Raw genomic sequence first — 23106 nt, forward strand, 5'->3', positions numbered from 1 at the left:
TATCACCATATAAATCTGACTCCACTCAAACCTGTTACCAAGAACACAAACACTAACCTCATGTCCCAGAGGGGCAGCACATCTTCTCCCCACCAGTCAGCAAGACTGTCAGAACCTGCAAACCAGAGGTTGTTTTTTTAATATGGAAACATTTCAATCTTAATACCCCTCTAAAGCACCTTCAAAGCTAGTCAGGAGCTCTACATTCTCAGGGTCTTTCATGCCTCTCCAGACCACCATATAGAGGGTAAATGTGCCAGGCATCATTGTCACTGTGCAGCAACCAGTAGTGCAGCAGTGAAAGCAAAACCTGATGTTCTATAGCCACTGCTGTCCTGGGATCAGCCACTACACAGGACCATCCCACTGAGCAGTCTGCATTGTGGCGTATGACCAAGTGACTAGCAGGGGCACACTGATCCAGATTTCCAACCATTCCACCTCATCTGTAACTTTATTCCAGCTATCGTACTTTACTGTGAACAGGTTAGCATAGCCCTGACCGATCCGAACTCATTCAGAACCCATTTTAAAAGTTGTCGTCCTGCTGACAGACCTGACAAAGCATGAATTGATCCGTTCATTGCAATTAAATCATAGCAAAGGGTTTACTTTGGGTTCGTATAGACGTATCCAAGAGTTGCGTTTATTCGCTTAAAACGTGCTGTTGCAAACACTGAAGTGTCCAGCGGTCAAACTTGCGTGAATAAATCAAGGAGAATATTAAATTTCGGTGTCAATGCACCTTTAGGCTAATTATTGCTTGTGTTTTGGCATTTGTAGGCAAGGCATATTTTGTCATTTTGGATTGTTATTTGTGAACTCAACCATCCTAACACATTTACAGCTGCTGACTTGTCGGGACAACAAAATGCAATCCTCGAGACGCTGATCTCTGAGCCCTTTACTTGGAATTTGCAAAATTTTTAGCTTATGCGATTTTTACTTCCGAAGTGATCCTGTGAGGGAAAGATGTCCCATAACCACTAGTGTGGGAGAGGTTTTTGAGACCAGAATTCTTTAAAATTACTCAGTCCCACTGTCAGGAAATGCACAGGGGACACATTTCACAAAACTGCTTAAATCCACTTACTAAGGCTACACCACGTTATGGCTGTGCCATGGTGGAGATAATCGCAGTCATCATAGTCAATGCTTGAGTCAATGCAATGAGTCCACCACACGCAGCGTGTCTCTGAAGGTGCTTTCAGACCAAAAGCGAAGTTAGCATTGGGAATGGCGTGTTTACATACAAAGTCAAGACAAAGACAGGTAGAGGCGATTTCCTGTTTTGGTGCTGCGAATGACTAGCGCTGCCAGCGACATGAAGAAAGTTGCATGACGCTGAGTCCCGATAGCCTATCAGCGTTGAGATTGTCTGTACGTCACTGACGACTTCAGAGCGTTATGTGGAGGGGGCCAGGCAGAGCGGGCAATTGAAATACGTTCTGGTGGCCGGTGGAGATCAGCTAAACTTGGGGGAGAAGAGCCGGGAGCAACGTTGCACACGTATTAGTCAGACTGGATTCTGCTCTGACAACAATGCACTTACTACTAATAGAAGCACAAAATGCAAATACTGATTACAAAAGCAAAACACTGATTCTGAAATGCTTCCTGTGGAAAATGCAGCCTATAGTTGACGGAACAGGGTCAGAGCTGTGCAGAAGGTTGTAGAAGCACGAAAATGACAAATTAAGTAAATTCGTGGGGCAGGCCGCACGGCTCCGCTGCTAAAACGCTTCCAGTGGACTTTGACGCCGGGCTATAACGTTAGACGCATCAAAACGTGGCGCAGCCGTCTCGTGCGGTAGCCGGAACCAGTAGATTCCCGGCGCAATAGCCCACGTCAGTGAATCTGCACGCAAAAAAGGACCCTAAACGAGCTCACAAAACGGAAAGCAGCCTTTTAGTGTCATAAATAACACCTTTGCTTAACTGCTGTAACATGCCAAAATGTCTGCTGTGGCAGTCTAAGGTTTGTATGAATAAGTTAGAAAACCGAATTCCCTTTGGTGTCGTTTCCCCTTCATTTAGCCTGAGCCTTAATTTACTCATTAACCTTCCCCCAATGTGCTCGGCTGCTTCACCACACAAAGTCCTAACCTTATACTTAAGCTCTACTCTAACAGGTAATTTGACTTCCACTCAAGAAGTGTCAAACTATTTAACTCAAGACTGTCTACAGTTTAAGCGACACTTAGGGAAGTCTGAAGCCACTAGCCATTTTAGCATCAAGCTAGCTGGCATGCGGGGTTAATACACTTAGTGAGAGCAGCGTGGTGCACAAAATGCGATAATGTCACGCTTCAAATAAAATAAACATCACATGTAACGCTAACTAACTACAGAAGTTACGTGTAACGCATAGGTTTGCTCTGTGTCGTGTCATTTGAATTTTCCAATTATTTGTATTTACCTCCTGTGCGTTCTCTCCCAAACACACCCATCACGACAGATAACAGTGACGAAAGGAGTCTGAATCGTTCCGCGGCATTATTTATAGGATGCTTTACGTCAGTTGACAACGCTTTTCGGGCAACCAGCAGGGCGTTCAAGGCAACTCGGAAATCTTAACTGTGTAAGTTTTGTTGAGCTGACTCATGGATATAATAAAAATTTACTTTCCTGTCAGCTTCTACACAAGTTTATACGCATTATGTAATATTGTAACATTTTAGCCGCATTGTGATTATAGGATAAAAAGTACTATTCCAATGTTAAATCAATTTCTTTAAAAATGTGTATGCTAAACAAATAATATAGGCTAAATATATTATTTATTATTAGTAAGCATGACCAACCAGCCCACTGGCTTTCAAAATTAAAGAAATCCTGAGGTATGCCCTCTGTGCTTTTACTTTGCATGTTGCTTTAGTTAAAGTTATCTTAAGTTAATAAATAAATAATAAAAATAAACTTGAGCGTTTTGAATTTGATTCAAAGACAAATGGGGTGACCTTGGACATTTAAGGAACAGTGCCTGATTTTGTAGTGTTAGGATGCCTAAATTTTACTGATGGTTTGTAACTTAACAGATAATTAATTTAGGAGCTCAGTCACAGTAACACACACAGAGCCTGAACAAAGACCAGCAAATCCTGTGAGCAGAAATCTGATCTTAATTCAAGCCTTATCATCTGCTTCAGTCTTTGAACATGTGACTTGCTGACTTGGATCATAGTAGGGAGACTGATTCTCTGATTCACACAATTTTGATGAGGCCACAAGTCCCCAGGTCACTTTATGCTACTGTTTTTTAAACAATTCAATTTAATTTCAATTCAGTTTTATTTATATAGCGCCAAATCAAAACAACAGTTATCTCACAGCGCTTTTCATAAAAGAGCAGGTCTCTGTGATATTATTTACAGAAACCCAACCCACCATGAGCAAGCACTAGGCATGAAAAACCTAATTTTAAGAGGCAGAAACCTCGAGCAGAACCATGGCTCAGGGTGGGAAGCCATCTGCCATGGCCGGTTTGGGGGGAGGGAGAGAGAGAGAGAGAGAGAGAGAGAGAGAGAGAAAGGGCAAGAGAGAGAGATAGCCATAAAGAGGGAGAGAGGGATGGGTGGTTAGAGGGTAGCAGCCTACACAATATCCACACAGAAGTACAGACAGTAAAGGTAATATTGGTACAGACTGAATGAATAATGGTACAGATATTGATAGTAATATTAATGATAATAATCGTAATGTTAATGATAATAATAATCAAAATAGGACAAGAAATAACAATTGTAGCAGAGGGTGTCGACACAACCACAGATCCAGACTCCTCAGCAGAACCAGAAACACCTGCAGAGCAGCCTGATAATAAGGAATTGCAGTAATCCAGCCTAGAAGTAACAAATGCATGGACTAGTTTTTCTGCATCATTTTTAGACAGGATGTTCCTGATTTTTGCAAATGGAGTGTTTCCTGATAATATTGCCTAAAGGAAGCATATATAAAAAGTGAACAGGATTGGTCCCAGCACAGATCCTTGAGGAACTCCATGAGTAACTTTGGCATGCATGGAGGACTCATCGTTAACATGTACAAACTGAAATCGATCTGATAAATAGGACTTAAACCAGCTTAGAGCGGTTCCTTTAATGCCAATGAAATGTTCCAGTCTCTGCAATAGGATCTGATGGTCAATGGTATCAAATGCAGCACTAAGATCTAATAAAACCAGTACAGAGACAAGTCCTTTGTCTGATGCAATAAGGAGGTCATTAGTAATTTTCACCAGTGCTGTCTCTGTGCTATGATGAGCTCTAAATCCTGACTGAAAATCCTCAAATAAACTATTGCTCTGTAGAAAGTCACACAGCTGTTTCGCAACTGCTTTCTCCAGGATCTTAGAGAGAAATGGAAGGTTAGATATAAGTCTATAGTTGGCTAAAACATCCGGATCAAGTTTGGGCTTTTTCAGAAGAGGCTTAATTACAGCTACTTTAAAGTACTGTGGTACATAGCCTGTTGATAAAGATAGATTGATCATATCTAGTATAGAGGCGCTGACTAAGGGTAAAACTTCTTTAAGCAGCCTAGTCGGGATGGGGTCTAAGAGGCAGGTTGATGGTTTAGATGAAATTATTGAAGTTAGTTGGTAAAGGTTGAGGGAAGCAAAACAGTCTAAACATGTATCTGGTTCTACAGCTGTTTCTAAGGTTCCTGAGTTTAGAGATAAGTCGGTGCCAGTTGAGGGCAGGTCTTGGTGAATTTTGTTTCTAATAGTTAGAATTTTATCATTAAAGAAGCTCATGAAGTCGTAACTACTGAGAGCTATGGGAATACTAGGCTCAGTAGATCTGACACCGTCACTACTGGGTTTTTGCTAGGCAACTACTGAAATGGAGGAGCAGAAAAGTGTGTTAGCCTGCGACTCTCCTAGGCTCAACCAAACCGATGCCTCAAATGTCTTTGCTTGGGAATTTCTGGATTTTACCTTTATAGGCCTCTAAAATGACTGAAATACAAAAAAACAAAATTAAATTCACTCTTCACCCATAGACATTGCATCTGATGATAGTCACTGCGTCGGTTTAAGATGTCAACCAGGTTAGAATCACTGAAACACTAATTTTCAGCCATCATCTATCTGCGTCCACAGTGGAAGGCTAATTTTTAACTAACATTACTAGCTTATTTAATAACTCAGACACAACATTTCAACTCACTTCATTTGATCTGTGGTCAACATTTTACTTTGGGCATTTCAGATTCATACAATTGGGAAGTCATTGTTTCCTTTTAAATTAAAACCTGGGTAATGTCATACAAATGCTCTCAAATACAAGTTAAGAATGCTACTACTGTGTGTGCTGACAGGTGGAAGATACAGAGGAACAAAACACTTCAGAGTAAACATCTTTTAAATACAAAAGAGACAAATGGATAATTGGCTTAAAAACTTTTCACTTACATTCTTTAACAAATAAAGTTTAGCCTTGCAAATGTTTCCAGGATAAGCCAATGACGTACTCCAAAAAAGGTCTCAGCACACAAATGCTAAAATCAAATTCAAAATAAGTTTAAAAATACTAAATGGCTTTCAACAAAAAGGTTAACACAACATCCACTGGGCCACTGGGCAGTTTGAAGTCATTACAGATGTCTGTCCCAATTTTTTTTGAAAAGTGTTCATGTCACGTATAAAAAAAACCAAACCAAAAGCATACAAGTCTACAGACAGCAGGGTTCGTTAATGTTTAAAAAGGTCCCTTCACACGGTCACTCCACAGTTAAGGGGCTTGCAGGAGCAGGTTGATGCAGAATTGAGAGGTGGTCGAAGCACATTCAGGTGACTCCTTGAGTCCTGGACTGTCACCACACATCTAAATTATTAACAATCATTTCTCAGCACATCAGTCTTGTGGAAATTGCACTACGCTGCATGTGTGAGTTCAGCTGGCAGTTCTGCGGCAGTCCATCAGCGTCACTCCATGCTGTCTGGGTCTGCCTGGGCCATGTAGGCGTCCAGTTCAGCATCCAGGTGACCTTTGGTCTTTGACATGTAGGCGTCCAGCTGGTTGTCCAGTTGTTCACGGGTCACAGCTGGTCGGCCGACACCTCGGCCCCGCCCACGGCCACGCCCGCCTCGACCAGCAAAACTGCCACGCCCACGTAGTCCACCACGGCCTGTCCAAACCAAACCAAACAGCAATGGTGACTGGGCAGTATTGATCATGACTCTACAGTCCAACTCATTGCTCTGAGTTAGTCTATTTATGATTATTCAGTTAAGGTGAAAGACATGCTCTTTTTTTACTTAAGGTTCAGTTTGTAATATTTAGAAGGCTCTATTGACAGAAATGCAATACAATATCCATAACTATGTTCTCAGTGACGTATAAAGACCTTACATAATGAACCATTATGTTTTTATTACCTTAGAATGAGCCTCTCTACATTAGATTTCTCTCTACATACACCGCAGGTCCTCTTACATGGAAGGCACCATGTTGTGCCACCATGTTTCTACAGTAGCCCAAATGGACAAACAGTTTTACAGAGCGTGTAAAGTAGTAGTAATCTGGCTTATCAGGAGTAAAAAGACTTCAAAATTTGGACAAATAGAGGACCAATTATTTTAGCACAAGAACTGACAGAATGTGACTTGAGCAGTTGGTTGCAATTCGCAACCCTAACCATTAGATGCCACTAAAACCCACACACTGAACTTTTGGTGGTCAATGCACTGCAGCTTAAGACAACACTTGCAAACAGACAAGACACCAGAAAATCAAAAACACATCTTCACCATGTGTGTATTTGCATGTGTGTCCTTGAAGGACACACATGCAAATACAGAAAATAAAACACTGCCACTCCCTGACCTCTGGCTACTCCTCGGGAGAGAGCTCCTCCTCTGCCAGGTGCTCCTCCACGGTGGCGGCCTCCTCTACGCATTGCTAGACGGCCTGCAGCGCCACGGCCTCGCATGGGTCCACCTGTGGGTGCTCGCTTCCCTGTGCAAAACAAAAGTATCATCATCATTCAAACATTAAACCAGAAGAAATCTCTGCAGCCATGAGAGTACAACCCTGCACAGCCTGAGCAAACACTTGGAATCAGAGCCATATTCATAGGTGATACACACCTCTCAGGGACAGGGCTCCCCTCATTGCTCCTCCTCTGGCTCGTCCTCTAAGGCCTCCCCTGGTCATCCCCCGCATTCCTCCTCTGCCTCCAGCAGGTCCTCCACGCATCAGAGTGCCGACAGGCCGACCCAGCCTGGCCTGGATGTTGCTCTTCCCCAGACGCTGCTTCAGGCTCTGACAAGTTATTGACAGTGAAATATAATGACAAAATGAAATCAGAAAAACAAGGTGGGCAAGTCTGAGGAAGTCTTCCTACTGGTCACAGGCACTCAGTGATTGCCAAAGGCGGCATTCAGACCACAGCAGCACCGTGGGAATAAACAGTCCTCCCATTCATTTCAGTACCAGTCCATTGACACGGCGGGGCTGCCAACTCAAAAAACTTCAAGATCGTCCAGCGGGAAGAGTTGAACCAGGCTCAACGTACGCTGCAACACGCTGGGTTGACCAATCATACACATGCAAGAGCACATTCTTGGCAGCAAGATGAATCTCCCATGATAACCATCCATCCAAATCCCCTTATACAGCCTGATGGGTCAGTCGCACAACAGTTGGACTGCAACACCTCTCAGGACAAACGTGTTTCAGCCATGTTGTAAAGCTATAAAGTTAATTTAAGAAAACCCCAAAAAATACAGAGGCTCCACCATATCCCTGGATTTCCTATCCAAGAGCCATGTTGGTGCCAACTTGACAAATGTACTCCAACATTAAAAGGCAGTTGAAAACAGTTGTAGACAGCCTACCAAAAGACACCACTAAGTTGCATTATGAGAAGTGCTTTGAGAGCACCAGTTCATAATAATTCATCTCACTACCCTTTCATAGAGCAGGTCTACCCAGTGCTCTACCCTTCATTTAGCTCTGGATTGGTCTTGAACAACTTTTAGAAAAATACCTGGGTCTTTAGCAGCTAGATGTTACACTACGTTCACCACCTTTTGGTGCAGGGCAGGTTTGTTTGCAGGAGCTTTTTAGCGGGAAACTGTTGCCTACAGAGGATCAATGAGAGCTGTTACGAACATAAATGTGGGTGATAAAACCTAAACGACGAGTTGGGTGACAGTTAGGCTGTGATTTTTGCATTCCTTTCACATTATGTTGACAATTCTTCTCATTACATGACTTCACTAATTATACACTTTATTTCACTGGTTCCAGGTTAATCAAATATATTCATATAAGACAATGGAGACGGACTTCAGAGATCAATTTGGTTAAGTTTAAACCAGGTAAGGTAATGATACTGAACCAAATTCTCACAAATCCTCACCTGCTTGTGATTCAGAGCAGCTTGCACCGAAGGCCGGTTCTCCATCTGCTGGGCCAGCCGGCGATTACGGGCACTGGCCAAATGCTGCTGTTGCATGGTGGCTCGAATGCTTACCGCAGTGGGCTGCTTGTTCTTCAGCATGTTAGTGAAGCTTCAGAGTTGGGAGGGAAAGAAGAGGGAGGAAGTAAAAGGAGGGGACAGGGGATATACAGAGGAGGAGGAGGAGGAAGCAGGGTTCCACATCAAGTCATTTCTCATATTATGGTTGCAGCCACACAGATTGTGGTGGCTCTTCTGTCATTTAAGACTCATGTTCCACTTGTTGGCACTCATTTTCTCTCTCAATCAAGACAATTCAGAATGATTTATAACTGAATTTAGCATGTGTTTTCAAACAAGCACCAGAAGAAAGACAAACTAAGATAAAGAAAGAGAGACTGAAGTACAGAAGCAGAGAGAAGGTGCCAGAAGAGCACGATTTGCCACTTACAGGCCTCCAGCTGACTGGCTGGGGTGTCATCATGCTGCAGCAGCAGAGGCCCTGGACAGGACGAGTGCTTGGCCACCCAGCCACTGACAGCATGGACCGTGACTTGTGGTTAAACCACTGAGTGAGTCAGAGCAAGGAAGGAGAGATGGGAGGGGAAAGGGGAGCTCTTTGTCACGTCCAAGCTAGGACTGAGTACCGGGTCTTTTACAGACTTGAAGCAGAGAGAACACAGACAATGAAAGAAGATGATGAAAGAGCATGCGGTTTACTTCCATTGGTTTGAGAGAGAAAAGTCTGAGAGGCAGAAAGGAGTAAGAGGTGCCCCATCTCCCTGGTTTAGCTTAACCCTTCCTTTCTGCTTTAAAAAGGTGTATACTTGATGTATACTGTGCAAGTAACAGGGAGCAGGAGTGCCATGGCATTTGTAGGACAGTGGTCTGGTCCTGCATAGGCTTACCAAGTATGACCACTAACCTCTCCCCTTGTCTACATGTGTACACTGCTCACACAAGATGTGGCCCGAGCAAGTCCCCTCGGCTCCATGTTACAACCACATGTAACGCTGCTGGTGCATCAAAAAATGTTGACAGGACCAACAAAGTTGAGTGAGCAGTGCACACGCTGGGGACAGTCAGAATAGCATCCATGTCGGGTCCGGTCCCCAACAGTAGCCTTCCGTAGGAAACACTAGAACCTTCACAAGCCAAGGCTGGCCCTTGCATCTGGTGTCTAACTGTTGACAGGGTGCGTGGCGCCTCACCGCTCATTTAGGGACACTTTGGTGGTGCTTTTCAGGACAACCTTTTGGGAGGAGGCTGCACTCATTTTGACAGACTTCACTCGCAGGCTCCTGGAAACAGACAGGACAGACAATAAACAAGGTCAACTGGTAGTCAGTAGAAGAGAAGTAAGCTAAATTTAGACTGCAATAACATATCGAATCAGAGTGGACATTTTACTCAACATTAAGTGCAAAGTCGGCTGGCTAACTCCGTTTAGGAAAGCTTCCAAAATCTTTCAACACCCCCTTACATTTTTAACTGAAAACCAGACATCATTTGCCACCTCCTTCAATCACGTATCTTTTACTAAACGAGTAGTTAATGAAGCCTTTTCACAAGATGATGGCGTCTTTGCAGTAACCATGAATAAGGCCACCGGGTTAGCTCAGGCCAAATGTTCAACAGCTGCCTGGCCATATATCATTAACGTTAGAGGCAGTAGCTATCACAGGGATGTGTGACATCTTAATTTAATCAACTCGTTTCGACTCCACAAAACAGAGTACAATTTTCAAACGTCCTGATTCCTGGTCCTTCTTATAACCTGGCTAAACTTGACTTGAATCTCAAGTTAACTGCCTTAGATAGGCCCCAACGTAACACCAGCCGCCTAATTTGTCAAATATAGTTTTAGCTAATTATTTAAACAAGCTCAATTTCAAGTGTCTAAACTAATAATTTTAAGCAATTTGTAACTTTACTTACAATGTTGCGTCGGTCAAGAAAAGCCTTACAGCCAGCTGGGGTTAGCTTTAGCAACGTTAGCTAACTAACGTAAGTAACAGTATAGTAGTGTAGGATGTCCTGATAGTCTACTGTTTAAATGTAACCTATAATATGCTAACTTCGTAACTAAGCGCTGTAAAAATGATCAAACTCTAATTGAATGTAGATCTCTTTCAGAATTATAAAATGCCTGAGACGGGGTTTCGCGAAGCGTCTCCCTAAAATGGTGCTGCTAGCTAAGCTGACTCTCTTCGGGAAGAAAATGGAGACGTTCTTATGACTCCGGTGTGGACGTCACGATGACGTAACTTCCGGCCTGGTTGGTCTTTGAAAATAAAAAAAATGGCTGCAGCGGCGTTAGTAGAGACGTCTTCAAGTAAAGATGCTATTGCCGAAGGGTTGCTTGACCTCTTGAGACCAGCTATCCAGCAGCTCGATTTGCATGTACACTCAGTCAGGTAAATTTGGTTTCTTATTTAATCATGTATTGACATTGTTTAATCGCCACCCGAACCACACCTCTGTCACCCGTGCTAGCTAAGTTAAGTTAGCCGCTTGTGGAATCCATTGACTGTCTCATGACTGCAGAGTGGTGGTGTTTACAATTTATGCATATCAGCCAACTCTCCGCAAGTTTCGTTAGTGTTTCCCTAAATGCGTGTCACGTGCCCCGTGATGTTTTCGGCTGCTGTGTGAAATATGGGTTTTGTTTAAGCCTGAAAGACTTCCTTAGTTATTTTGATCAATGTCAGTTGTTCTGTTTTTAGGTAATGAATAATAACTGAACTGATATTGAGCTGCATTCTTTATTTTGTATCAGCTTTCCTTCCTCTGGATTAATGTGATTGTTTTCTTTGCAGAGAAAGCCAGGTAGAGTTAAGAGAACACATAGACAATCTGGCTACAGGTAATTTACTGTATAATGTCTGTTAAAGGTTCAGTGTATAAGTTTTAGTGGGATCTGGTGGTGAGGGTTGCAACCAATGGCTCACTGTGCATTCACTTGCTCCTCGGATGGTCCTGTTCCCGAGTTGTGTAATCATTCTCGGTCTTCTGCATGTTCTTGTGCTCTTAAGATGAGACCTGGACGAGACACTGCGGGTAAATAGGATAAAAAATTTACTAATAAATATCACCATGGAAATTTCCTAGTTGATTACATTAAGACAATATTTTTTGTATTACAGGTTTTCTGAAATATTATGTTTACATATGCAAATCAGACAGTATCTAATGAAATATGGATTAAGTCAGGATCAAAATTATTGTCTTATTTTTTTTGACACATTATACTCAAATGTGGTTACCGAGGGGATTTTGGATATCTCTTTTTATTATTTCATAAATCCAAAAATCCTGTCAACAGGCATAAAAAAAAAAAAAAAAAACCTTTTCGACCTGTTTTTGGGGATAAAATGTGATGTATGAATGTTATATTAACAAACCCCTCTTTAAAAACCTTCAGAATATAGTCAGAAATGTGACTGAAAAGTTTGGTGTATGTAAGTGCTACTGAAGTGGAGATTTTGGGCTCAGAGTATGAAAGAAGACATATTAAAGAGGCAAAGTAGCCCAAAATCTCAAAATTGACCTGTGTATGGAAAATGTTTTTGCTAAGTTGGAATGTGGAATCAACATGGACTCTACTACAAAGATGTGTTGAAGTTATCAGAGTGTATAAACAACACACGATACCTTGTATCGATTTAATTGCTAAATCCAACTACAAAAAGACTGTGAAAACTGTCAACATATGGTCATCTTTTAATATCTTTATATACTGAACAAAATTATAAACGCAACACTTTTGTTTTTGCCCCCATTCATCATGATCTGAACTCAAAGATCTAATGGTGCTTTCAGACCAAAAGTGAAGCGAGCGTTCGGGGCGGTGAGTTTACATACGAAGTCAATGCAAAGATGCAATTTCCTTTCGGGCAGCGCAAAGGGGTCGGGGCCGGCGATGCGAAGGAAGTTGAATATTTTCAACTCAAGTGAAGAAGTCCCATGACACTGAGTCGCGATAGCCTATCAGTATTGAGATTGTCCGTACATCACCAAGGCTTCAGAGCGTTGTGTGGAGAAGACCAGGCAGAGCGGGGGATTGAAAATCTGTTGGCCGGCTGAGAGCTGCTAAACTTGGAGAAAAGGAGCAGGAAGCAGTGCTGCAACCATTGGACAAATAAACACCCGTAGTCGGTCGGATTCTGGTCTGACAACTACGCTGTTTACTCGCGGGAGGAGCTTGGAGTTAACTGCTTTTATTAAATTAGCTTTTTACTTAAGTTTTGGGGATTTCAACATTGATTTAATCTTCACTGGAGCTTCTCAGCAGCTAGATTTCATGCACATCCGGTTACAGTGTTGTTGACGTCGTTAGCTCTGTCGGACTATGACTTCATATTTATATAAAAAACGGACAAAACTGGACATTACTTGGAGAAAAGAAAGCAAGGAGGTTGAACTACCTGGTGAGTTCAGAAAACTTGTCTGTAACTCTTATTCTAGCTATCACTGTACTTTACTGTGACCAAGTTACCATAGCATAGCCCTGATCGATCCAAACTCCATTCAGAAAACAAACATTTTAGAAGTTGTTGTCCTGCTGTCTTGCTGACAGACCTGACAAAGCACAAATTCATATGTTTAACAAATCTGCATCATATTGTAGTTATTTCGGCATCAGTTTGATCCGTTTATTGCTATTTAAACACAGCAAAATGTCTACTTTGGGTTCATACAGCTAGTAATGGCGAGTTGTGTTTATTCACGTTATTGCGTTAAAATCGCCTTCTCGCGTTGTGTGTGAACACTTTCAGCGAATGTACTCAAGCGAGGAAAGCGGCGCGAGGCAAAAATTTGCGGTTGGTCTGAAAGCACCATAAGCTTAACCTTTCTCTATGTACACACTATTTCTCTCAAATATTAATAATGTTCGTGGTGATTAAAACCTGCTTTCACATGGCGGGATAATGTCAAATTTAGATTATATTTTTTTTGGCGGGGGTTTACAACCATGATGGCGGCTCAACGTTGTGATGTCAGCCATCGCTGATGGACGACGGTATTGTCTATTGGACCAACCCTAATATAGACTACCCCAAAGTTTTTATTATTTGTATCTTATTATATATTTGTATACTTTTCTGTATACTTCTTTGTCCCATGTACACTTTGTTGGCTCTTGTGCTAACTAATACATTTGTCCAAATTTCACTTCTCTTACTTCTAACAAACCAGACGACTTCTTCGTCTTCATACCTATTCAGTGTAGTGACGAAACGCACTCAGAAGAGCAGGTTGTCCGTTTGAGCTACTGTAGAAACATGGCGGGACAACATGGCGACTTCCATGTAAGGGGACCAGCGGTGTATGTAGATAGAAATGGCTCATTCTAAGGTAATAAAAACACAACGGTTCATTATGTAAGGTCTTTATACACCAGTGAAAACAGAGTTATGTCTATTATATTGCATTTCTGTCACTAGATCCTCCCTGAATATTACACACTGAACCTTAAAATCTCTGGCTCAAGTCAGGTGTTTTGATCATTTTTTATGTCGGCTTTTAAAAAATTAAAAAAAATTAATTGCTAACCATTGGTTTGGTCTTGTGTCTCTTGTAATGTACATTCTTTGCAGAGCTGTGCCGGATCAATGAACATCAGAAGGTGGCTCTAGATCTGGACCCTTATGTAAAGAAGCTGCTGAACGCAAGACGTAGAGTAGTGCTAGTAAACAACATACTGCAGAATGCTCAGGTCAGTTACACACCTTTGGTGTAGGACTTCCCTTCAGAGTTCTTAAAGCTGCACTAATTACTATGTTTAATAATGACTGTGTGGTGTGAAAGGTGTGGCTCAAACAAACACAACACAAACCCACAGAGGATTATCACCAACTTTGCTCTCATTGCCCTGGTTTACAGCTGCAGCAGATTAATTTAATATACATGTAGTGTTGATGGAGTAGAGGTACATTTGATGATTGTCTCGCCCATTGGAGGTTTGTGAGGCCTTGTTGTATTTGTTATGTTATGAACATCTATTTATTTATAGATTCTTTTTTTTACTTGTGTACTTGGGGGCGTGAGAATCACCGGGCACCTCACGATACATGGCTCACAATACTGATAATATGACAATACAGCAATTCTGCGATTATTGATATATTGCTAGACCATCAAAATGATACATCATGATATCTAACTATAAATACAAAATGCCTATGAAAAGGAAAAGTTTTGTCCATTTTTTTTCGCTGCAAGTCCAAACTAAAAAAACAGCACAATTCTACAGCACACGTTTTTCAGTCTGGAAAACCCTTTCATGCATGGTGTCCACATTTGTGGACAATTATTTTAACTAAATTTTGGGTTACCAGTGTTTGGATGGAGTTGTCGCAGCGGAGGTGAAGTGAAATTTTTGTGCGCGTAGTATGTCTGAATATAAAACCCCAACACAGCATGTCTCAGCTGCATTGCTCTTGTGTCCATGAGCATGCGATGCACATTAGAATAGCTTAAAATTTCAGTGTTTTCCCATAGGTTTATATGAGCTTTAGATCAATGTTTTGGTGGTGGTCTAGTAGTAATGGTCGGGGGGTTGGGAGGGCAGACATTAAGCTTTATTTCCGTATCCAGCGAGTTTATCTATTCTGATTTTTCAAAGATTTGGTAAATTGTATTATTATAATAAAACAGACATTTAACAAATATATGAACATTAATAACAATGCAAACGTGCATCTTACAGCATTAAATTGCAACTTTTGACTGCTTTGCAGCCTTTACACGAAATATGAATTATTTAAGTAGTATTAAACTCCCATACTGTAAAGAAATGAGTTTTAACTACAACTATGTAATCTGTTACATGTTGGATGTTCATATGTTAAAACCAAGCGGGAAGCTTCCGATCTGCGATCTGATGCGAATGCGGAAGTCCCTGAAACCTGTATTCTATCGAACGGCCAGCAGGGGGCGACTCTTCTGGTTGCAAAAAGAAGTCTGGTGTTGGTACCAGATGTACTCGGGTGGTCAGATCAATAGTATGAAGCTGCAGTACCGGAGGCTGCAGTTTCAGGACCCCCGCAATCCTGGGACCGCAGTTCTAGGACCCTAGTTGTTTTGCGACAGTGCAGTCTAGTGGAGTGGTGGTAGTAATGCACAGCAACACGAAGGAGGTTAACCCTGTCTCACGGCCGACCTGCGCAGCTGTAGGGTTAACCGGTCGACATACATATAATCAATAACTTAGGTTTAGGCACACACTCGGTGGTGGTTGTGGTAAGGGTAATTGCCTTCAGGGGGCTGTAAAGAGCAACATAGCTAGCTAGCTGGCAGTATCAAAGTAAACAAGGGTCCTGGAATTGCAGTTCCAGTCCTAGGATTGCGGTCCTGAAACTGCAGCCTCCGGTACTGCAGCTACATGCTATTTGGTCAGATCTGCTCAGGGGCCTGCGCCTGCTGGTAACGTCACACAACGTGATTGTTTGTATGATGACGTGGCAGATGGTGATTGGCTGTATGTCGTAGTGTTTACCGATACTAGTTTTCGGTGAGTTAATATTACGACGCTATAATGCACTTAAGCTAATGTGTGTGTGTGTGTGTGTGTGTGTGTGTGTGTGTGTGTACGTTATTGCCATATTGCCAAAGTAAATTTGAAATAAAAGAAAAAATATTTAATAAAGACCCCCTAGAAGATCTGATACCTACATTTATTACCGGGGGACTATGTAGTTTGTCCGAGTAGTTTAATTTAGCTACCGTTAGCTTAACTTGATCGGCAGCTAACATTGGCCTTGTAACATTAATACACGTTACGTTATGTGATGTTATCAACAGGCGCAGGCCCCCGAGCAGATCTGACCACCCAAGCACATCTGGTACCTACAACGGTGCCATTAGAAATAATTGTGAAATGACCCTACTTCTCAGCTGAATAATTATCTCAGTAAACACTTTCCTGATGAATTTATGGTCTCAGTCGCTAGTTTCAAGTCTTCTTCAATACAAAATGATGTTGATTTAGTAAATAATGGTTCCATTTATTTTAAAATAGACCAAGAGTTTCAGGGCGGGATTATCTATGATAAGTCGCTACGTAGCGATCACCATTAATACAGCTTACACCCAATATCACTGTACTGCTACAAGTACTAGTATCACCACCACAAGTTTCAAACCAGGAAAATGTGTACAAGCTAGTAAAACAATACAGAAGGCAACAACATAATAATATTCTGTCCCCAGGAACGCCTGAGGAGACTCAACCACAATGTGGTCAAGGAGACGGCACGAAGAAAGACCATGCTGGAGGCTTCAGGAGTGTTCACCTCTCGCTCCCCCAGTAAACCCTGAGCTGCACAGCAAATACTGTGAAGTGTCCTAACAAGGAGGGACACATCAAAACAGGAGACTGTGACACCAGGAGGACAAGTCTTCCTTTGACATTTAGTTAACTGCAACATGCCCTGCACTGCTTTGTCTGATGCTGTCATAACAAAAGTCCAGGTTGCTGTCTGCTTAGCGTGAGGCAGCTGCAAATAGCTTATTGTCTAATCCTCTGGCAAAATACATAATACATCATAATACATTCTACCTTACACACATGTGGTGTGTGCGTGTCCCTGAATTCTGATAGACATTTGTTAATAATTCATTGATTCAACAGATAAGTACTTCTACCCATGACCAAAATGTTAAAGACTTGTGTCACTCAGCACGCAGGATAGATGACGACACTTGGCCTGAGTAGTCTTGTGGACCAATAACAGATGCTTGTTTTGCTGCTGGAAGCATTGTCCTAATGTTAAAATAGGTTGTTTTCATGCTTCTGCTCTCTGAATTTGGAAGATGGTTGTTCACAAACGTGAGCTGAAATTAGCTCTCTGTGAAGTGAAAGTTAAAGGGGCTGTTACTCTGTCACTTAGCATTTGACTAGCTTAGCTGTGGTTTAGAACTGGTCCAGCTACACCGGACCTCTCAGGGGATAAAGTGTAGCAGCCTGCTGAAATGTACACAACAACAACCTCAACATCCCATGAATGTATCAGAGAGCTATAATACATCCATGAGTGCACTAGGAGTAGGTGCCTGATAGCTAAGCAGCATGCACTGGAGCAATAGAATTATCACTGTTGGGACTGGTGTTATTGTGTTCAGCAATTTTCCACTGTTGCTCACATCTCCACATTGTTGTACAATTAGTCAATACACAAGTGAATGTGATTACGCTGCAAGTGATGTGTGCATCATTATTTAGATTCTCACCTATGAGAGTCATTTGATGACCCAATGCAACATTGATAATAGATTCAGTTGCCCAGGAATCCCTTAAGTGAGAAGCTGTCGTCCTGCTTTGTTTTTTATTATCTGAAAACCTTATCTTGACAGGACATGACTACCTGCACTTGTGATAGTAATATTAGCATTATTCTATACTATTGAGTATGGTCTGATAATACATGCATAATTCTTTATTCCTGGTTTGTTTCTCAATTACTGGCAAGCTGACCACATGTCCATCTTGCAGGCACTGGGTTGGTCAGATAATCAGTAACTCCCTTTCTGACATCAAAAGTGAATAGGGGAAGAATTGTAATTATATAAGTTTGCCACTTGGTACTAGTGTGGCCTTTAAAATAAAACACTTAGAAATTAATAAAATGATCTGAGCTGCTTAAATGGAAGTTTGCGTAAATTGGGGCTGTGGCAGGTTTAAGGTTAACCTCTTACTCCACTGAGGACCACTCCACTGACCTTTTACAGGAGTTTAGCTGATTTCTACAGGACAGCAGCTGGTTCAGACTAAACCACAGGTGCAGCTTAAACTGCATATTCTGAGGACACAGCTAACAATGGGGTTTAAGTAACCATGTAACTATGACCCAGCAAAAAATACTAATAAATTGGTTTATGATGAAAATGAAACCTACTGTGTAGAATGTTGTCTCCATAATAATGCAAAATAATGCCTATAAATGCTTGTGATTTTCAGTGTGTACAATATACATTTCTTCTCAGTGAATGTTTATAAAATATACATTAACATCATGTTCTTATCTTTTTGAGCTTGTGGACTGATTGTTTCTGAAATTACTCATTTGTCATCATGCTGATGAAAATAAGGCAAAGCCTGGAATGTTTATGTGAAGGCAGTGGCAAGAATGTGAAACATAATGATGATTTACTTGTTCTTAGGGCCTTACAACAATGGGGTCCAGAGGGTGGCGGTAGAGCAAAGGCCATAGGATCATTAAAATAGAAAGTGATCATGCCAATGGGAGCATTAACGTGCTCTGCAAATTTCATGGCAATCTCGCTGCTAACGCTCCATTTTACCTGTTCATTTCCCAATCATTTCTTGAATGTTAGTCATTTGTGGTTAACTTTAGGTTAAACAGTTTAGACAGTTGTGTTGAGTTTAAAAGCAGTTTCTTTGTTTACTTGTTGAATTAAATGTTTGCCTGTTGACAAATCACACATTTCCATGTTCAGATGACCTGCTGTGACTTGACTAAATAGGTTACTTGAGCCTAGCAATGAATTGGAAGTGTACCGATTTATTTATTTTACTATTTATTACCAAATTACTATTTATTTACAGGATACATTGAAGAAATTATTAGAAAGTATACAGGCCTGCAAAATATAGAGCTACCATCTGGCCATTGTATGACAGATGCTTTGTCTGCAAAGTTGTGACATATTGGAATGGTCACCAAAGCCTTGAATGAATGTACATATATCATGGAAAACCATTAGCCAAGTCTTGGTCTAAGAAAATGTTTACTGACAGTTGCACTAGAGGAAAGGGCTCACCAACATCACGAGCAATCATCCTGTGAGGCCTATAAGCATCAGTACTATATTTTATTATGGTCTGGTGGACTCAGGGCTGGGACCACACATGGTGCCTTTGGTAACATTAAGAATTTCAGTATTTACAATCAATGTGGATCTCTTCATCCTCTTGAAAATAATTTTCCCACTGAATGACTTGATTAGAACCTGAGGATAAGCATGGTTTGTCATAGAAGACTGAAGTAATACATTTATTCTGTGAACACTTGAGGGTGAGGGGCCAGTCAAGAAAAGCTGGAGAAACTGTGTACTAGTGGGTAGAAGCCTGATACAGTAGTAGTTTTCTTAAGCATGTCAACTTTGACCATAGAAGAGCCGAATGTTTCTCACAAAACAGTTGCAGTTCGTGTGTGTGTGTGTGTGTGTGTGTATGTTGGGGGCGCTAATCTCAGCGGCGCCACCTTAAAAAAACAGTCTCGCGGACCTGTCAATCTAGACGAACCAGACAGACTCTGGCTCGCGGCCCTGCTGTGAGAACCGCTACATGATTGGCCGAGAGCCGTAGCCACTGTGAGACCTGGCTGTCCATTGGCTGCAACATGTCGCGACACAGACGCGCACGACGTCTCCCTTCTATTGTTATTGTGGCGTGCGCGAGAGGAACGGACAGGATGCACGAGGAGACAGTGGGGCTGATAAAAGGATAAAACAACGGAGAAACATGAAGCTAGCGCGGCGCAACGTATGACAAATTCGCATTAGCTCATTCCATTACAGGAATTCCCAAAAACATTAACGTCACCGTGTAAGCACAGAGCAACACAGGTCTAATACAAAGGGTATAAACACAGTTAGCAGCTGTGGTCAACACACACAGCACGTAACGTTAGAGCTATCGGAGGACAACACTTCAGCACTCTTTCTATCCAAGTTGTTCCCTCCACTCCGGCTGATGTGTAAGTAGAAACAATTCCTCTCAATTTTCCTGCTTTTGCCAGTACTGCAACCAGACCCGAACCGAGAACAGGAGGGGGAAGTCAGTCAGATTATTTTACTGTAACCTGCTTTTAGCCGCAACAAACGCTGTTCTGCTGCTCAGTCTTCAGGGTTAACGTTACTCTTCGTACTGGCCGTTTTGTTCTGGGGTTTCGATCCCGTTAGCTCATTTTTCTTACTCCCTACTGTTCGTTCAACTCGAAGCAGCCAGATCCTGCCCGCGTAGACATGAATGTAGTCTCTTAAAACCTAACGTTATATATGTATTGATTTATTAGAAGAGCTGCATGGTTCGTGACGCATGTTAAGCATCATGGGATGTCAGTGGAGTGAATGTATGGCCTGGAAACGGCTCAGCTTGTGTTATACAGACCGGTAACAGGCAGTCTGGCTGTTTGCCTGACAAATCCCACTGACGGAAGTTTTCAGTGTGGTGTCCTCTGGGTTCCAGATTGCTTAGAGACGTTGGGGCCTGTGTGATGAACAGTATTACTAAGAGGAGACATGGACGGAAGGTGTGGTGTGTGTGTGTGTGTGTGGTTGGGAGGTGATGTATAGCAACAGTTACTTGTGACTGCATGTATGCCTATGTGCTGTATGAGTTATTATGCTATAATAAATGGCCATGATGCAGAGCATCCTATCTTGTGGTTTGTGCATCATTAAAAAGGACCGTTTTCTGGTCTCACTGTACAACATGTTTGTAAATGTGCAATTTCAAAGATATATGTTACATGTATGTTAGGCTGTGATCTCCCAGTACTTGACTTGAGTATATTTCTTTTATGCTACATTATACTTGAGCTCAACTACATTTCAGATCGTAATATTGTATCAATCACACCACCATAATTTTTTTTGATTAATCAATTAAAATGTCATGCCCAAGGTGACATCTTCAAATTGCTTGTTATGTCCAATGAACAGTACAGAATACCAGGAGAAGAAGACCAATTATAATTTCCTTAAATTTACTTTTGGTTATGTGAATAATTCTCTGTTTATCTGTTGAACAACTAATTGAGTAATTGTTTCAGCTCTAATTACCTATGCAGAAAGTGGCACCTGGAATGTTTGATAACTGCACAGAGACCTACATGTGAGGCTAACGTCAACAGGTCCCACTCTCAGCAGGGAGCACAGGAGCCCTACCAGTGACCTGACAGAAGGCGTCTGTCTGCCTCCATTTTTCTTAGTAGACAGTATAGCCACAGTGAAAATCAGCTCATACATGTAAACACACTGGCATGCGCAGATGAATCTGCACAATGGTTAAGTTGGCCAGCAAGTTTCCCTTGATGTAGGTCCCTATGCAGTTGTCCATCATGGCCATTCCAGGGTGCTACTTTCTGCATTTACTTTGGGTTGGTCTTAGAGAAAAGTGTTTGAAATGACTGACGTAAAAATCAGGTTAATTTGGTGAGGTGTAGGAGACTCGCATAGCTCACCTAGCTATATGTTGTTTTGATTTCTCACATCTCTACAACAGAGTTGGGGAGTGCCAAGTTTACACGACCCACAGAGTCACAATGGTCACATTTGTGGGCAATACACCAGGCTCAAATATATACTTTCAAATGCTGCTTACATGTAAATGCATCTGTAGCAAAAACATTTTAAATTAAATATTGTCGTGCTGCATTAATATCCTGGCCGACACATCATATTCCACAGACTTAAAAAAACATCTTTCTTAGGTACCTCCAAAATTCAGACTATAGTAATGTTTTTCAATGGAAATGAGAATAATGATAAAAATGATGATAAGCCCTAATTTAAGTAGATTTTGCTGATAATACTAATGTACATTTATTTGAAGGGATAACCCACCAAATGTACTCACTTTAGTCATGGTGAGTACTACTTAGTCGGGGAAAACTGTTGCATTATATATTCTGGAGGACCCTTCCAAAGTCTGAGGGAAACCTGAGTGATGTCATCAAGTTTGGGCTTGCAGAATAACAGAAATAACAGAAAGCCTGTGTTATTAACTGAGCGTGTGAAGTTTGAAAGACGAGGACGTTCACCTGGCACCTTACCAGGAACCAAAAGTCTGCTGCTTTGATTTTGCCCATTCTTTTTTATCTGTCTCTCAAAAGGACAGTCCTAAATTGCTGAACATATTTTACTTTAGCAAAGGTAAATGATTTGTCCCTGTTTCTGAAGAGCGATCGGTGAATGTTGTAGTTGTAAAGCTTTGATGGATTTGCACATTTAACTGGCGTCCACTAATTCCTGGTCTTCCTGATCTACTAACAGGGACTGATTCAGAGCTGGGCCATCATGATGCCAGTGAACTTTCTGGTCACTCATTGGCAGACCAACTTAATACGAGGTAAGTGAGAAAGCAGCATCTATGACAGCTCTCACTGACTGTAATACCTTCATTCAACTGACTAAAGCTAATAGCAATGTGGCACCAGCAAAGTGAGGTCTGTGTTCTACTTCAGTTGTCTTGGCTGCACGACCTGGCTCCCAACCAGGGTTCTACATGGATGTGAGACTGTTTTGTGGATACTGGTTTGATCCTGTGAACATAGATTTCCGGAATAACTAAAGTGTAACTAGTGAATAATTAGATTATGATAGAGATGTACAATTAATTGAATTTTATTTTCAGTTATGATTTTGGCTTAGAACAATTATGAAATCAAGCTAATCTAGATAAAATTATTATTGTGCTCCATTCTGTTTGCAATGGTGCTCTGGTTTTGCCTGGTGTTCCTTTTCCTTTACAGCACCTCTCCCTGAAACCCAAACTCTGTCTCAGCCAGACTGTGGCAGGTTTAGCTCCAGCCGAGATGATGTGGGGTTATAACTGCTATTACTTGCTAGTCACCATTTTTAGCTTAAGCCTTAAGGCGTTATTTATACTTTCCTTGGTTTAAGGGTGCTTTCACTCCTGCCTCATTTAGTTTGGCTGAATCGCACCAG

At 41.7% G+C, this 23106-nt stretch overlaps 3 protein-coding genes across 7 annotated transcripts in view; 2 read left to right on the forward strand and 1 right to left on the reverse strand.

Annotated features, from left to right (window-relative positions):
* Positions 1-5167: 5167 nt before the first annotated feature.
* On the reverse strand, positions 5168-10632 carry chtopa (chromatin target of PRMT1a). Its single transcript, XM_038725077.1, has 6 exons — positions 10348-10632; positions 9621-9710; positions 8371-8521; positions 7094-7268; positions 6831-6962; positions 5168-6132 (listed from the first exon to the last, which is right to left on the reverse strand). The coding sequence occupies exons 2-6, from the start codon at positions 9683-9685 to the stop codon at positions 5930-5932; spliced, it is 726 nt and encodes a 241-aa protein (XP_038581005.1). The 5' UTR covers positions 9686-9710; positions 10348-10632; the 3' UTR covers positions 5168-5929.
* Positions 10633-10669: 37 nt separating this feature from the next.
* snapin (SNAP associated protein) lies at positions 10670-18439 on the forward strand. The gene is made up of 4 exons (XM_038725079.1): positions 10670-10826; positions 11229-11275; positions 14010-14128; positions 16624-18439. The coding sequence occupies exons 1-4, from the start codon at positions 10711-10713 to the stop codon at positions 16729-16731; spliced, it is 390 nt and encodes a 129-aa protein (XP_038581007.1). The 5' UTR covers positions 10670-10710; the 3' UTR covers positions 16732-18439.
* A 1340-nt stretch (positions 18440-19779) lies between these two features.
* Positions 19780-23106, forward strand: part of smad10a (SMAD family member 10a) — a 38755-nt gene continuing 35428 nt past the window's right edge. For 2 of the 5 annotated variants that reach the window (XM_038725076.1, XM_038725073.1), the window contains exons 1-2: positions 19785-20132; positions 22432-22507. In XM_038725076.1, the coding sequence (XP_038581004.1) occupies positions 20129-20132; positions 22432-22507 (80 nt within the window). In that variant the 5' untranslated portion in view covers positions 19785-20128. Of the gene's footprint in view, positions 20133-22431; positions 22508-23106 lie in introns of all 5 variants that reach the window. The other 3 variants (XM_038725075.1, XM_038725074.1, XM_038725072.1) reach the window with 3 other exon arrangements.

The sequence above is a fragment of the Micropterus salmoides genome, unplaced genomic scaffold (assembly GCF_014851395.1).
Source record: "Micropterus salmoides isolate LMB-PRFRI ecotype aquatic unplaced genomic scaffold, ASM1485139v1 Ms_hic_scaffold_17, whole genome shotgun sequence".
Lineage (NCBI taxonomy): Eukaryota > Metazoa > Chordata > Actinopteri > Centrarchiformes > Centrarchidae > Micropterus > Micropterus salmoides.

Coding starts and splice junctions, on each gene's coding strand:
- snapin (XM_038725079.1), top strand. CDS start 10,711: ATGGCTGCAGCGGCGTTAGTAGAGACGTCTTCAAGTAAAGATGCTATT. Junction 11,276..14,009: donor CATAGACAATCTGGCTACAG/GTAATTTACTGT, acceptor CATTCTTTGCAG/AGCTGTGCCGGATCAATGAA. Junction 14,129..16,623: donor ACATACTGCAGAATGCTCAG/GTCAGTTACACA, acceptor TTCTGTCCCCAG/GAACGCCTGAGGAGACTCAA.
- chtopa (XM_038725077.1), bottom strand. CDS start 9,685: ATGAGTGCAGCCTCCTCCCAAAAGGTTGTCCTGAAAAGCACCACCAAA. Junction 7,269..8,370: donor CTGCTCTGAATCACAAGCAG/GTGAGGATTTGT, acceptor ATAACTTGTCAG/AGCCTGAAGCAGCGTCTGGG. Junction 6,133..6,830: donor CTCCCGAGGAGTAGCCAGAG/GTCAGGGAGTGG, acceptor TGGTTTGGACAG/GCCGTGGTGGACTACGTGGG.